The sequence below is a fragment of the Cyrtonyx montezumae genome, unplaced genomic scaffold (genome assembly GCF_038088225.1).
Source record: "Cyrtonyx montezumae isolate F1298 unplaced genomic scaffold, pur_monq_1.0 scaffold_0, whole genome shotgun sequence".
Classification (NCBI taxonomy): domain Eukaryota; kingdom Metazoa; phylum Chordata; class Aves; order Galliformes; family Odontophoridae; genus Cyrtonyx; species Cyrtonyx montezumae.
This window is the reverse complement of record NW_027071824.1, coordinates 18,339,454-18,353,053: the sequence shown is the minus strand read 5'-3', so window position 1 is coordinate 18,353,053 and position 13,600 is coordinate 18,339,454. Positions and strand designations below refer to the sequence as shown.

At 37.6% G+C, this 13,600-nt stretch overlaps 1 protein-coding gene across 2 annotated transcripts in view; it reads right to left on the bottom strand.

Moving 5' to 3' along the window:
- HEATR5B (HEAT repeat containing 5B) overlaps window positions 1-13,600 on the bottom strand; it is a 54,751-nt gene that overhangs the window by 19,599 nt on the left and 21,552 nt on the right. For both annotated transcript variants that reach the window (XM_065729278.1, XM_065729288.1), the window contains exons 20-26: window positions 12,976-13,165; window positions 11,517-11,686; window positions 9,385-9,529; window positions 7,769-8,008; window positions 4,758-5,009; window positions 2,679-2,860; window positions 440-508 (exon numbers count right to left, since the gene is read on the bottom strand). In XM_065729278.1, the coding sequence (XP_065585350.1) occupies window positions 440-508; window positions 2,679-2,860; window positions 4,758-5,009; window positions 7,769-8,008; window positions 9,385-9,529; window positions 11,517-11,686; window positions 12,976-13,165 (1,248 nt within the window). The remainder of the gene's footprint in view (window positions 1-439; window positions 509-2,678; window positions 2,861-4,757; window positions 5,010-7,768; window positions 8,009-9,384; window positions 9,530-11,516; window positions 11,687-12,975; window positions 13,166-13,600) is intronic.

The window sequence follows — 13,600 nt, the reverse complement described above, 5'->3', positions numbered from 1 at the left end:
ATGACAGGACTGTTGAACACGTGCTACAAATTGAAAATCCATTCAAACATAGGACTAAGATCAGCTCTGCTCCTTCAACCCTCAGTTAGTGTGTGTAGTTCACTGGACAGAGACATCTTAATGCATACATTCTCACTGGTCCTACTGAACTTTATTTTTTTTTCCTTAGTTTCCCTTTTTTTTTCCTTCCAATTATCAACAAGTATAGAATTGACATGGAGACATAATTATTTTCAGAAAGACTAAGAAGTATATCACTAGATGGCCCTAAAAGACATTGTAAAAAGATCACAGCTTAGGCTCACAATATTTTTCAGCTATACTACTATTCTCTTCTGTATTCTTCTTCCAGTGAGAAGAAAAATCACACGCATCTACTGCATAAAGGTACAAAAAAAATTCAGTTTGGCTTATGCCATCTGAACATATTCTTCAGTACCTGGCAGGCCTTGGCTGTTATATCAGATGGTGTGTCCTGAGAAAATGCTGGCCTCAGAGCAGCTCCAACCTGGAAAGAGGAAAAAATCCATCGATAGGGACAATACTCTTCATCTAATCTTGCGTAAGGTCCAGGAATATACACAAAGCAAGCAACATAAGAATGTCAGTGTTTATAGTATACCCCAAACCTACCCTTGCTATCTAGCAAATAATTGCAACAGTATTGCCTAAATCACAAAGAACCGTTTTTCTCCTGCTTGCCTGCCCTTTAAGCCCCAACTACCTTTGCAAACATGTGGCATTCTCTTTTTGCTGCTAATGAGCATCCTTTTACACACCAAACTACTATGAATTCAGTTTTGCTGATGATTTTTTGAACTCCAACAAAATAATAAGGTGAAACCAAGTGTTCATTACAGCATCTGCATCACATTCTTACAATGACAGAAAAAAAGAGAATTAGCCAATTGCTCTAAGACAGTGTTTTTCTGAAACAAAAGGAACCAAAACAAAGATACAGAAGCAATAGTTACAGCACTGTAGAAGGAAGAAGAAGAAGACAGGAAGAGAATAGGATGAAAGCCTGACTTGAAGCATTTGTGAATTCTGAAAACACTGAAGAGAAATCAGAGAAAAACAGGTAACCTGAGGTGGGAAAAAGGGAAGGGATGGTGGCAAGGTAGAGAAGGCTGGTAGGCACAGGAGGTACAGAACAGCAAAACCTGACAGGCTAGAGGAAATCAGAGCAACTCTAGGAGTGATTCCAGAGTTAGCCAAGTCACTCCAGTGGGCAGGAAGAAAAAGCCCTTAACCCTAACTTTGTCCTATCTTTTAATATATTTCCAAAAGGTAACATAATTAGGAGAGACCATATTGCCTTTCTAATTCTCATAGCAAGCGTCCCTGCTCAAAAGGATATTTTTGTATGAGAAACAAATTTTTTTTAAGCTGTGCACTGACACTTCTATGGATGAGTGCACTACCGTAGACTATTAAGTTAAAACGCAGTCTAGAAAACACGTGTATTTAAAGTCTTAGGAGACTGATCAACACACATCAGCAAAACATAACTGATATGTTCCAAGGCTTCCAAAGCAACAGGAAATCAATCACAGTGTGAACACTGGGAGCAAAAATAAAAAAAATCCTACACTGCCATGAAAGCAGTTATGTAAGCAGAAAAATGACAAGGTTCATAATATGATACTCCTTGCACACAATACAGCCCCATTGATATCAGTTGATTGTAAAAATAGTAAAGTGACCAAGAGGAGAATAATAGAGATTCAATCATTTTAAAATCAGGTTATTATTATTATTTTTTTAAATTTTAGAATAATGCTTCAACATTTTACAAATTTCTCTCTTGTATTTGTTAGTGTGGGTAAGATACCCTGCCACTCTCAAACAGGAGTGATCAAGTGAAAACTCATTCTTGCAAGCATTCATCTTATGATCAATGTAAATACTGAAGTCAGTGGGATGAATCATGCACACAATTGTTTGCAAGGTGGAAATCTGAAGTGAAAGAACTAGCACAACTGATTATAGATTGAAAGCAATAGGAGACAGCCAACAAAAGCAAAAACTTGTCCTTCAAAGCACACTATTCTTAAGCTTTACTAATTCTCACAATCAAGCCGCAGGCAAAAGATTAATTTTATGCAGGATATATATTTATAACAGTCAGATCTGCAGTACTGATATTTCAGTATGATATAGAAAACTGTTATGATGTATTTAGAACTCCGAAAGCAGAAGACAAGAGTTAAGCTAAGCAACAAAACTATGCAATAATTTCCCAAAATAAATCTTCAACTGCTCACTGTCCATTCCCATATTTTTGTCATTTTCACTCTAACAAGAAGTGTATTCATTACTTCCCAAGAAAAGAGATGTATTAGATTCACTCTGGAACTGAATTAGTGTTATTTCCAAATTCTTCATTCTACTAATGAAATATCACTCTTGCAAAAAAAAAAAAATCAAGTTTAATTTGTAGTATTTGGCTTTCAAGAATCAATAGCTACTGATTTTTTAATTTTGTCAGCTAATAAATTATGATAAATAGGAAGAGATGCACAAATTTCAAAGGGGTAAACAAAGCTGCCTCTTCAGTACATTTTCAAACAAAAAACCTCTTCACAGGTCTTTTGAAGTTACAAAATGTTCTCAAAGCTAATTCTGGCATATTGGCATAAATATACAGTTTCATGAAGTTATAAAGAAGGTCTCACATTAGCCTGGTATTGCTCCAGTATCACATGGCCTGGAAACTCTGGCTCAGGAACCGATGCAAATTTCTTGATAATGTCTTCAAGAGCTTGAAGACCTGCCATTCGCAATTGGTTGCTGTGATCAGTTGCAGCCATGAATGCCATTCTAATAAGGTCAGAGAGATGGAGTACTAAGAAGTCATCTTAAAATAGAACAAAAAAAGAACTATTTAATAACTTAAAATATAGCTGACATGACAGACATTTGTAATATTTTCCTGACTGAGACATGCAAATTTCATGTGTTCTTTTCCAAAGGTACACATTTGAGGAATGGAAGAAATACAAGAACATAATCTGTTTTTCCTCCCACCTCCTTTAAACTGACATAACACTTATTCTCAAGACAATCTTAAAAATTAAGCACAAATTTGAAACAAAATACAAGATATATATAAAAAAGAAATGCATCGGACAGAATATTTTAAATGTGTCTGAGTAGCTTGTAAGAGATAGGAACACATTAAACCAACTTCATGATTCCTTCCTACCCCATAGATACAGAAAATCTTTAAGGTAGCTCTTGAGTTCTATGCTTATAGTGACCCCTGCTGACAGAAGAAAGCCTCACCAAATGTAAACACTTGAGAACTGAGTATGTCATTCTATTTCTGTTCCCAAGGGCCACATTCAAGGCTGTGAGGAAGCAGGCACCAACATGTAGACAAGAGCACCACATAACTCACAAAGAGAAGAAAAAATCTTTCAGGGTTTTATATTTTTTTCTTTCTCTCCTTTCAGTTTGGAATTACCACACCTTGTAGTATCACTATGAAAATAAATTACTTAAAAACCGCAATGATTAATGCTCTAGATCTTTTCAAGCCTAGAGACAGAAATAAAGTTAACTTTGTAGCTGAAATTTTCAGAGGCATGCAAGCAGTAATGAGTGTTCTTAATTTTTCAGATCAAAGATACAGTAGCAAAGTTGAAATAATATATAAGTTGAATTTTTGAGTAGAGGTTTGATGATTTTTTCTTTTATGATGATACCAAACAAATCAAGTTCACATGAAATAAACGTGGAGATGTAAATTCACAGGACTGTTATGCACGATGCCCTGTAGGATCCTACGTAAAAGTAGATCTTTTAGTGCAACATCATTTACAAAATCAGCTTCCCAAAGCTCACTCTTTTCACTCTTCAAACACTGACCCCAACCTCTAATCAAATAAAAACCAACAATCTCATCAAAACCAATGCACAGTTCTGGAACCAGACACATGATAAACATCCATATTAGAACAGAAGCATGTAATAATGCAGGTGCTAAACTCAACAAATCCTCTGCATTCTAGGATCTTTATATATGAAATTCAGCCTACAAGCACATAATCTCCTTGTGAACACTATGCTACAGGGCTGAAGGCAAACAATTTCTATGCACCATAACCATTACACGTGGATGATCAAAGGGTAGAAACTTCCCACTACTAGTTTGAAATTGTTTTGTGAAAAATGTGTTATGTCATCCCCAGCATCTCAGTTATTCTCTAAGTTATATGCATATCTTGAAAACATGATATTTTTCAGTCTCATGGATATCATAAAGCAGCTGGGTCCACATCCATCCCATGTCCCTCACTCTGCTACAGAAATATTACCCAGCTCTATCTTTTTTTCTTTCCTAGCACTCCTTTGCTGTGGAAATGCTAAAATAATATGAATTGTATTTAATCACTATCATTAGGTTAAACTCAGATAAACTACTCCCAGCTTACATTTGAGCAGAAGTCCACTGCTTCTATTCCAAACTGAAAGAGTTTGCAAACCCTTTGTAACCCCCATCCCCAAGCAGATCAGACTGTTAAAAGTTACATTCTCCAGCAAATGTCACTTTGTATTCATAGCATGGTAACTAATGGTTACATAACCACAGCTTTGGCCTTTTCCTTTTTCCTGTTTCTAACTGTTTGAATGAAAGGAAGTTCATTTTTTAAGAGCTTAATCTTTTTATCTTGATGGTGTAATTTTAAGCTGCAAAGAAGTATCAACAATAAAAGAAGAAACAAAATTAAACATGCACACTCTATAATTACTTTTTGGGTTTTTAAGTCTGGCTGAACGAGCCAGAGCCAGATCAAAGTGTGCCTTGTTTGCATTCTCACACAGCATGATCACTCGGCACAGGCAGTCAGCTGCAAATACACGAGTTGCCCAGCGAGGAGCTACAGAAGGCTTGGTTTTATCCTCTTCACCCAGGGTAGTAAACATTGTATCATCATCCATCTCATCCTTCTTCTCAGATTCTTCATCCTTTCCTCCTCCCAATGGAGCTGCAGTGCTCATGTCTACAATAAAGAACAATTTTTAAATAATCCTCCTGTGAAAAACTACAGATGACTAAGAACATACTCAAATCCATCAAGATTCTAAACACACTCTCCTGCTGAAACATCCACACAAATTAAAAAACTTAAAAAAAAAAAAAAGTAAAAAACTATAAAAAATAAAAAAGTAAAGAAGATAGTAACATAAGTAATTAAAAATAAAAACATAATAAAAAAAAATTCACTTCTAATCTCATATACTAGCTATGACTGAATCCTATGTCTGAACTTCTCAGCTTTGAAAATTAAGCTATTAAATTACTAGTAAACATGGTAAGGAGACTACCAGGCTCAGAATCAAAGAATTAGTTTGGCCTCTACCCAATTCCTTTTTCAAATAAATGCTACTATATATTTTAAATTGAAGCAAATCTACCAAGTTCCGTGCTGTGGGACAGATACACAACCAAGCAAGCTGTTTATGGCAACCAGTAACATGTTTAACATCCAATAAGTTATTTTCTGTAAGTGTGGCTGTGAGATTTCATTTCAGAAAATAAAATGACTTCAATTATCCCATTAAAAACAAATAAATGGACCAAAAAACAAAGAAGTACCCACCAAACACGAGTATACACTTCTATTATTCAGATATGAAAATATAAAGTCTCAATGACAAGGTCTAAATCAGCAAAATGCCAAGTCACTAACAAAAACTACTCTTGCAATAATTAGAGAATTAGAAGTAGTCAATGCAAGAGTAATGTACTCCAACTAAGGCATATTTCTTAGAAAGTCTGAACTTAGGACAGGCATACTCTTCACTTGGTTAAGAATTGGCTGGAGGGTCAGGCCCAGAGGGTGGTAGTGAACCAAGGGACATCCAGCTGGCATGCATTCACGAATAGTGTTCCCCAGCCTCATTTAATATCTTTATTGATGATCTGGATGAGGGAATTGAGTGCATCCCCAGTAAGTCTGCACATGACATCAAGTTGGGAAGTATCAATCTGCCTAAGGGTAGGAAGGCCCTATAGAGGAGAGGAATCTGGATAGCTTGGATTGATGGGCAGAGGTCAATTGTATGAGCTTCAGCAAGACCAAATGTCAGGTCTTGCACCTTGCTCACAACAACCCCAGACAATGCATGGCCTAGGGCAGAATGGCTGGAAAAATGCACAGAGGAAAAGGATCTGGGGGTTCAGCCTGCTGAACCAGCAGTGTGCCCAGGTGGCCAAGAAGACCAATAGCATCCTAGCTTGTAGAACAAATAGTGCAACCAGTAGGGTTTCGGGGAAGTGATCCTCCCTCTTTACTCAGCACTAGTGAAGCCACATTTCCAGTGCCATATTTAGTGCTGTGCCCTTCACTACAAGAGAGACAGAGGCCCTAGAGCACATCCAGAGGAGGGCAACAAAGCTGATGAAGGATCTGGAGCACAGGTCTTATGGGGAGGGGCTAAGGGAACTGGGTTTGTTTATTGTTGAGATTGGAGAAGAGGCTGAGAGGAGACCTTATCACTCTCTACAAGGATCTAAAGGAGGCTGTAGCAATGTGGTGTTTGGCCTCTTCTCTCAGCTAACTAGTGATAGAATGATGGGTGATGGCCTAAAACCAGAGGAGCTTCAGATTGGATACTAGGAAAGACTGCATCTCAGAAAGAGTGGTGAGGCATTGGAACAGGCTGTGCACAGAGGTGGTGGAATCACCATCCCTGGAGATGTTCAGAAAACATTTAGATGTGGCACTGAGGGAAATTGTTCAGTGAGCACAGTGGTGATGGACTGATGATTTGACTTACATGTCTTTTCCAGTCTTAATGATTCTATGATTCTAAAACCCAAAATACTCAAAAGAGAGAGAGGCTATGGTAAATGGATGAAGCAAACTCAAAATAGGAACGTTTTGAGAAACCAACCAGGAAAGCTTGTCTACTTAAAAAGCAAACTAGATTTTGTTCACATACCACTTAGTGGTATCAAAGAGTGTAAAATGAAGATGCCAACTACAACTGAGATGAATTTATTCAAATATAATCTCAGATTATTTAATCTACTGAAAACATGAAGAGAAGATCAAACAATTGCATTAACAACTCTAAAATCCAACCCACATAAAACAAGGAAAGGATATCCTGTGTTCAAATTCAGGAAGTGAGGTCTTTCCCACAGGGCAGATAAACAGCAAATATAATCGAATAAAGAAATGATTGGTAGCACTACTCATCAGTAAGCGTGAAGAAGACAAGAAGTAGGAAAAGCTTCAAGATGAATTCACAATATGCCAACAAATAAGCATAAACACACAGCAAATTAGCAGAACCTGCATCACAGATATCCTTCAAGCTGGAAAAGAGGTATAAGGTCTCAGAGGACAAGATCGTTGCAAACAAATCCGCAAAGCTGAACAACAAGCAGAAAAGTTTCATCACCATGGTAACCCATCTTCACATCAGCAGCTCAAAGAAAATAAAGGAAAGCTCAGAGTATGTACAGCCCTGTTCCTTCTCTACACGTCTGACACATAAACACTAAAAAGCATTTGTCTGCTTTCACAATGGGCAGCAACTTCTTTTTATCTAAAAAGAAATGTTACTTTTAAAAATGGAACATAACACGATAATTTCATCTGTGTACTTTTAATGATTAGTAGGCAAAGCTGCATACACAACAGAAGCTAAATCTTAACTAGGACAAAAGACAAGCTCAAAATAAATATTGACAGAAGATGGTAATTCTAAGGACATACCATCTTATATGTGCACGCTATAGAACGCTTACCACTGGAAGCTGCTAGGACATCCTTACAAAGCATCAGCCAATGAGAAAGGTTTTCTACTGCCAACGATGAAAGCATATGTCCAAGAGTATCATGAATATCTGAGCACAACTTCCGATCCGTTTCTCGATCCAGCATACCAAAGAGGACACCTTCGAGGCCTGTCTCTGTTATATTAACCCCCTGATGTCGGGAATGACCATCTCGCCGAGAACCAGCTCCAGGTGCAAAAGTATTCATATCTGCAAAATGACAGTGTCTCTGAAATCAGTAGCTCCATTTTAAGTTAGGAATAACAAATGAGACTTAGGCACTGAATTCATGTAAGCAGCACAGTTTGGGAAATGATACACCATGATGTTACTGAATTTCTTCAAAATTAGCATTAGAACAACTTTACAGCATTCTTCCCCCCCCCCAGACAAATAGTATCTGAGGATTACTTAAAACAAACAAACAAACAAAAGAACAATTATTATCCTCAAGGTATACATCCTATCATTTTGTAAAAACTCATAATAATTGACTTTCTAGAGATATACTTAATTGGTAGGATTTCATATTAACCAAGCTCACGATAAGGTTCATAAGGTTCATAAAGTTGGAAAGGACCTACAAGATCATCTAGTCCAACCATCCTCCTATCACTATCCCTACCCAACTACTAAATCAAATCCTTTAGCACCTCATCTAAACGCTTCTTGAACAGCGCTAGGGATGGTGCCTCAACCACCTCCCTAGGCAGGCCATTCCAGTGCCTGACCACTCTTTCAGAGAAAAAAAAGGTTTCCTCAGGTCTAATCTAAATCTTCCCCGGCGCAACTTGTGGCCATTCCCTCTCGTCCTGTCGTTATTTATCAGGGAGAAGAAGCCCACCCCCTCCTCACCACAACCCCCCTTCAGGAAGTGGTAGAGTGCAATAAGGTCTCCTCTGAGCCTCCTCTTCTCCAGACTAAACAATCCCAGCTCCCTCAGCCGCTCCTCATAAGACTTGTGCTCCAGACCCCTCACCAGTTTTGTTGCCCTTCTCTGAACACGCTCCAGGGCCTCAATGTCCTTCTTGTAGTGAGGGGCCCAAAACTGAACACAGTACTCGAGGTGCGGCCGTACCAGAGCTGAGTACAGGGGGATGATCACCTCCCTGCTCAATATGAAAAACACTATCCTGATCAAAACTGTTGAACTTCCTATTTTCAGGATAAAATGTTGCATGCAATTATTGAACCAATCAGCATAGCCCACAGGCTAGTAGATGTGCTGCTAAGAGAATATAACACAACTAGATATCACCATCAAACAACATACAGTTAAGTCAATTTTCAACAGAGGAAGACGTAAAATACTAGAAAAACTATAAAACATTTCCACTGTATATATAGTTTATTCTCTATTTGATTTCTATTTGCCAGTAGGGCAGAAAAACTTACTTTACTTCCTATAAAGTTTGGAGTTGACAAGTAAAATTCAAGAGGAAAGCAGAGGTGGGGAGAAACGTTATTAGAGTTGGTAGGAATGGTTTGAGAGTGGGTTTCTTTTTTCTTCCTGAACACAAATCACACACATGCATGAATACACACACTCAACTGTCACAAAGAGACCATGTGAAAGAAGTACTTACTGATGCCACTGTTCTCTTTGTCTCCAGCATTTTTTGCTAAGCTCATGGCATATTCACATACTTCTGCTGCCTCTCTCTGAGCAAGCTGTCGTAAACATGCAACTGCAGCCCGGCGAAGCAACAAGTGGGAGCTGCACAAATGAACCTAAATCAGAACAATTGCAAGTGAGTGAACTGCACTTCCATATGAATAAGCGTTGCTAAGGACTGTCAGTATACTACTTTCCAATTACATGCCCCTATGGGAGCTGCCAGCTATCAAGCTCTTTACAAGATCTTGAAAGTTCACAAGTAAGCACTTTCTGAAAGCAGAAACTTGAAAATAAAGCTGGTATATATGGAGCTGACAGTTGTTACCTGTTGAAAGCTTTAATATTAGAACTACTGTGCCAGTATGATTTTAGACAAATTATAATTTCCAGTCTGTTACGCTCTTGAACACTACTCCACATCATATTCTTCTATCACTATAAATCACTTCAAAAGTGACCACACAACTACCATAAAATCTTCCATTTCAAGCATGCAGCTGAATTTATAGTATATGTTTTCATATGTTTCTGTCAAGACGACAGCTCCAGGTCTCTTTGCTAACCAACACTGGGCTTCCATTTCCTTTTGAATCACCTCAAGTACAAGCAAATATTTTTCTTTGGAAGAATTGTGCATGGTAACTATTTCCTTGAGAGGTAGTAGCTGCACAGAGAACCGTATGTTTTTCCACAGTGGAAGAGATGATGAGTGCTCTTTAAGAAACTGACTCTTTATTTACCCTGGGGAAATTGTTTTTAATAAACTGAATACACATTTGCTTTCTCAGTATTAGGTTATTATGTGGATGGAAATTACAACCCTAAATGAAAGGGTTGTATAGTGTATAAAGCATTGCAACAGTAGATCTTTATTCTGTCTGTGAATACACAAGACTTCAATACTGAAAAAACAAATACACTTTTATACAATCCTCTAAATACCACACTGAAGCAATTCCTTGTTTTTGGTTAGAACACAAACATCCAGTGGTTATGATGCCAATGCAGGAAAGCAGAAAGCAACGCCATGGTTTAAATTTGATACCTGGCATTAATTCCATGCAAGAGCAAGTCAGAATGAAATGAAAAGTTTGTAAAAGGGGAAAGGTAATGCAGATTTTACCTACCTATCTATAAGTTCACAGTAAAAAGAAATGAACAAGACAATTCAAAGGAAAGCTTACCAAACAACATATAATTTGGAAGTAAGGAATATGAAAAAAAAAGTGAAGGAAAACAGCTTTTGTTTAATAAAGGATCATTAGGAAACACAAAATGAATAGCAGGAAGCCTAGGAAAAGTTTTCAAAACAGTACTAGTCAAGCCAGCAGTAACTTCATTTTCTGTAGTATTACCCACTAGTGCTTACACAGCAACTAACTAGAAGAACTATTTGCCACACTGTGCACAGTATTTATACAAAAGAGCCTAGATATTTCTGGATACGTTGCAACACTGTCAAATTTTGCAAAATTTTGTGCAAGGACAAGTGGCTGCACAGAAGCAGTGGGTGAAAGTAAAGGCATGTATGCAGGGGAAAGCATGTAACAATGCAAGGATTAAAAAAAGGAATAAAGAAACAAAAACACGCATCTTTCTCTTACAGATGCACTTCATAAGTTTTGGGTTCCAGCACCTGTTTCCTGGTTTAAGCCAGGATTTGCTGACCCAACAGTAGCAGAGGGAGAAAGCAATGCTAATCAGAAAGGCAGCGCAAGAATCTGAGCATCAGCATCTACCATGCTGACAGTGGTAAAAGAAATCCAAGAACTCCCACCTTTCCCAAGTTCACTTTCTTCCCTGTGTGCATGCAGTCAGCTGGAAGGGATGAGGCATTTCAGTATCTTTTTATTGAGCAATACTATAAAAGCTCTTGGTAGTGCGTTACTACAGTGAAAGAGAATCCAGTTTTATGACTTCAATTTGGGCAGCATTCTGAGAAGCATCTAATATTCCTTTAGTGCACAATAATGTTCTGCAGATGTCACTTCTTTGTTATGCATGGGCACCCCTGGCATCTTGCTAAATGCTTCTCCTGTGCCCCTTGCTAAGCACATACATAAAACTTGGAGAAACACAAGGAACTGATTCTGTACTCACACAAAGACTGGGAACCAGACTGGATAGGTTGACATGCCGTGGGGCAAACATATGAAGCTGCTGAAGGCAGGATATGGCTGCTGCCTGAACGAGCGAGTCTGAATGGTCTTGAGTGATTGCACATCCCACCAAACAGGACGAACGGATTGTTGAAATTGTAGCTCCGTTACCTGATGACATATACAATACCCTTAACACAGCAAAGTTTTTGTATGACTGAGGTAGATTTTAAATCTTCGTCCAACAAATTTCCATGCACAAAAAAGTTGACAGAATTATAACACGCAGCTTCTCTGAATTCCTACTGAAAAGCAGTGCAACTTGAAAGAATCACTACAGTGCGTTTCAGTACCTTAGTATTTCAGCTCAGTTATGAAGTCCAAATGAAATTTTGGATCAACAATCTTCAAATGAAAGTATTTTGAAAATATCTTCTCAGGACATAAAACCAGTAAGGTTAACTGAATTTCAACTGTGAATGTCTTTTCCATTCTATGTATATATAGGCAATATTTCATGCACAGAACCATTTCCTAGCATGTTAGACAATGCTTGCAGATACATGCAGGTTATTTTGGTTATCTCCACTGGATGAGTCACATTGCTTTAACAGAACACATATTTTGAAGAGCAGAACTTAATCTGAAAAATAATACTCTAATTAACCTGTATGATGTTTATATTTCTGAATTACAGAAAATGCCTGCAAAAGATTTTCAGTATAAGGACTTATTAAAAAGTGCCACAACATTCCAAATCAAAAGAGCAAGTAGATACTCAAGTTAAATTAACAATCTAGAAACTTTTTGAAACTAGAAACATGAATCCAATTTTTCACAATTTGAATTTCATTAGTGGCTAGCTCTATGACACTGCCTTAAGGACCAGCCTCAAATATTCCTAAAAAAAAAATCCACTAGGTAAAAACACGGCCTGAGTCCATCTCAGCCACAGAACTTCAGATGTAGTGTTTGGTGTGAAAAAAAAAGTCTTACTTGTTATGGTAAAGTACCATGATATAAAAATGTCAAGAATGAGTGCAAATTAGTTATTATTCACAACATCAACAACTATGACCAGCTTAAGCTCTTGGCATCCGTCAAAAATAAAGCTACCAATGTGTTGAAGAAGTAGAGAAGTCTTGCCCCACAAAATCCATTTCTGGCAAGCACAAAGTTGTTATAAGCCAGAACACCATACGTCACTGTAACATTTTTATACAAATTTCAAACTGAATTAAAAAAAAAAAAACAAAAAAAAAAACAGCAAAGCCATAAGAAAACATCACCAACTATGTTCAAAGTCAGAACTGAAGTTCCTTGCAGGACACTATAGTGTTAAATCCCTCCCTCACACCCTTCAACTGTAACAGACAAAATTTGATTATCCTCCATTTAAGGTTGTGATGAAGTGGCTTTATACAAGTTAATTTTTTATTCCTCTTCAGATTCACACTAACCTTGCAGCTCAGGCCCAACAGTAGTTATTATAGCTCCGAGACATCGGCCTAAGCATTGATGCACTTCTGTATGTGATGGTGGAACAGTTAAAAGCAGGGTAAGAACTAGTGAAAGCGTTGGCTCCACATATCCACGGTACATTGGTCCACTAGAATCAACTATCAAGGCAAGTGAATGAAGTGACCAGGTCTATTAAATAAAAGAAAAATAAAATAAAATTGAGTAACGTATTCAGGAAAGTTATCGAAACTTATGTGTGAATCGAGCTTAGCACTGCACATCCTTGCTTACACATCTAGTTAGCTTCTCTGACTCCAGAAGTGTTTTGAAGATCACAGTCTCAAGCAATCACCTGGAAGCTGAAATATTTCTAACACGCTGCCTGGCTGCCAGCAATTCTATGGATAACGGAGATACAGATGACAAGGAATTTGAGCAAACAAAAAAAAAAATAGAAACAAGTCCACTTAAAAAATAAAAAAATAAAAAAAGGAAAAAAAGAAGTGACCCTTAAGAAGGGGAAAAATACAGAATCACTTCTGTTGTAAATTCGGAAGGAAATATCAAAAGAACAAAGTAATTTACTGCAACTGAAAAAGCAAAAAGTGAGAGAGGAAACAGGTT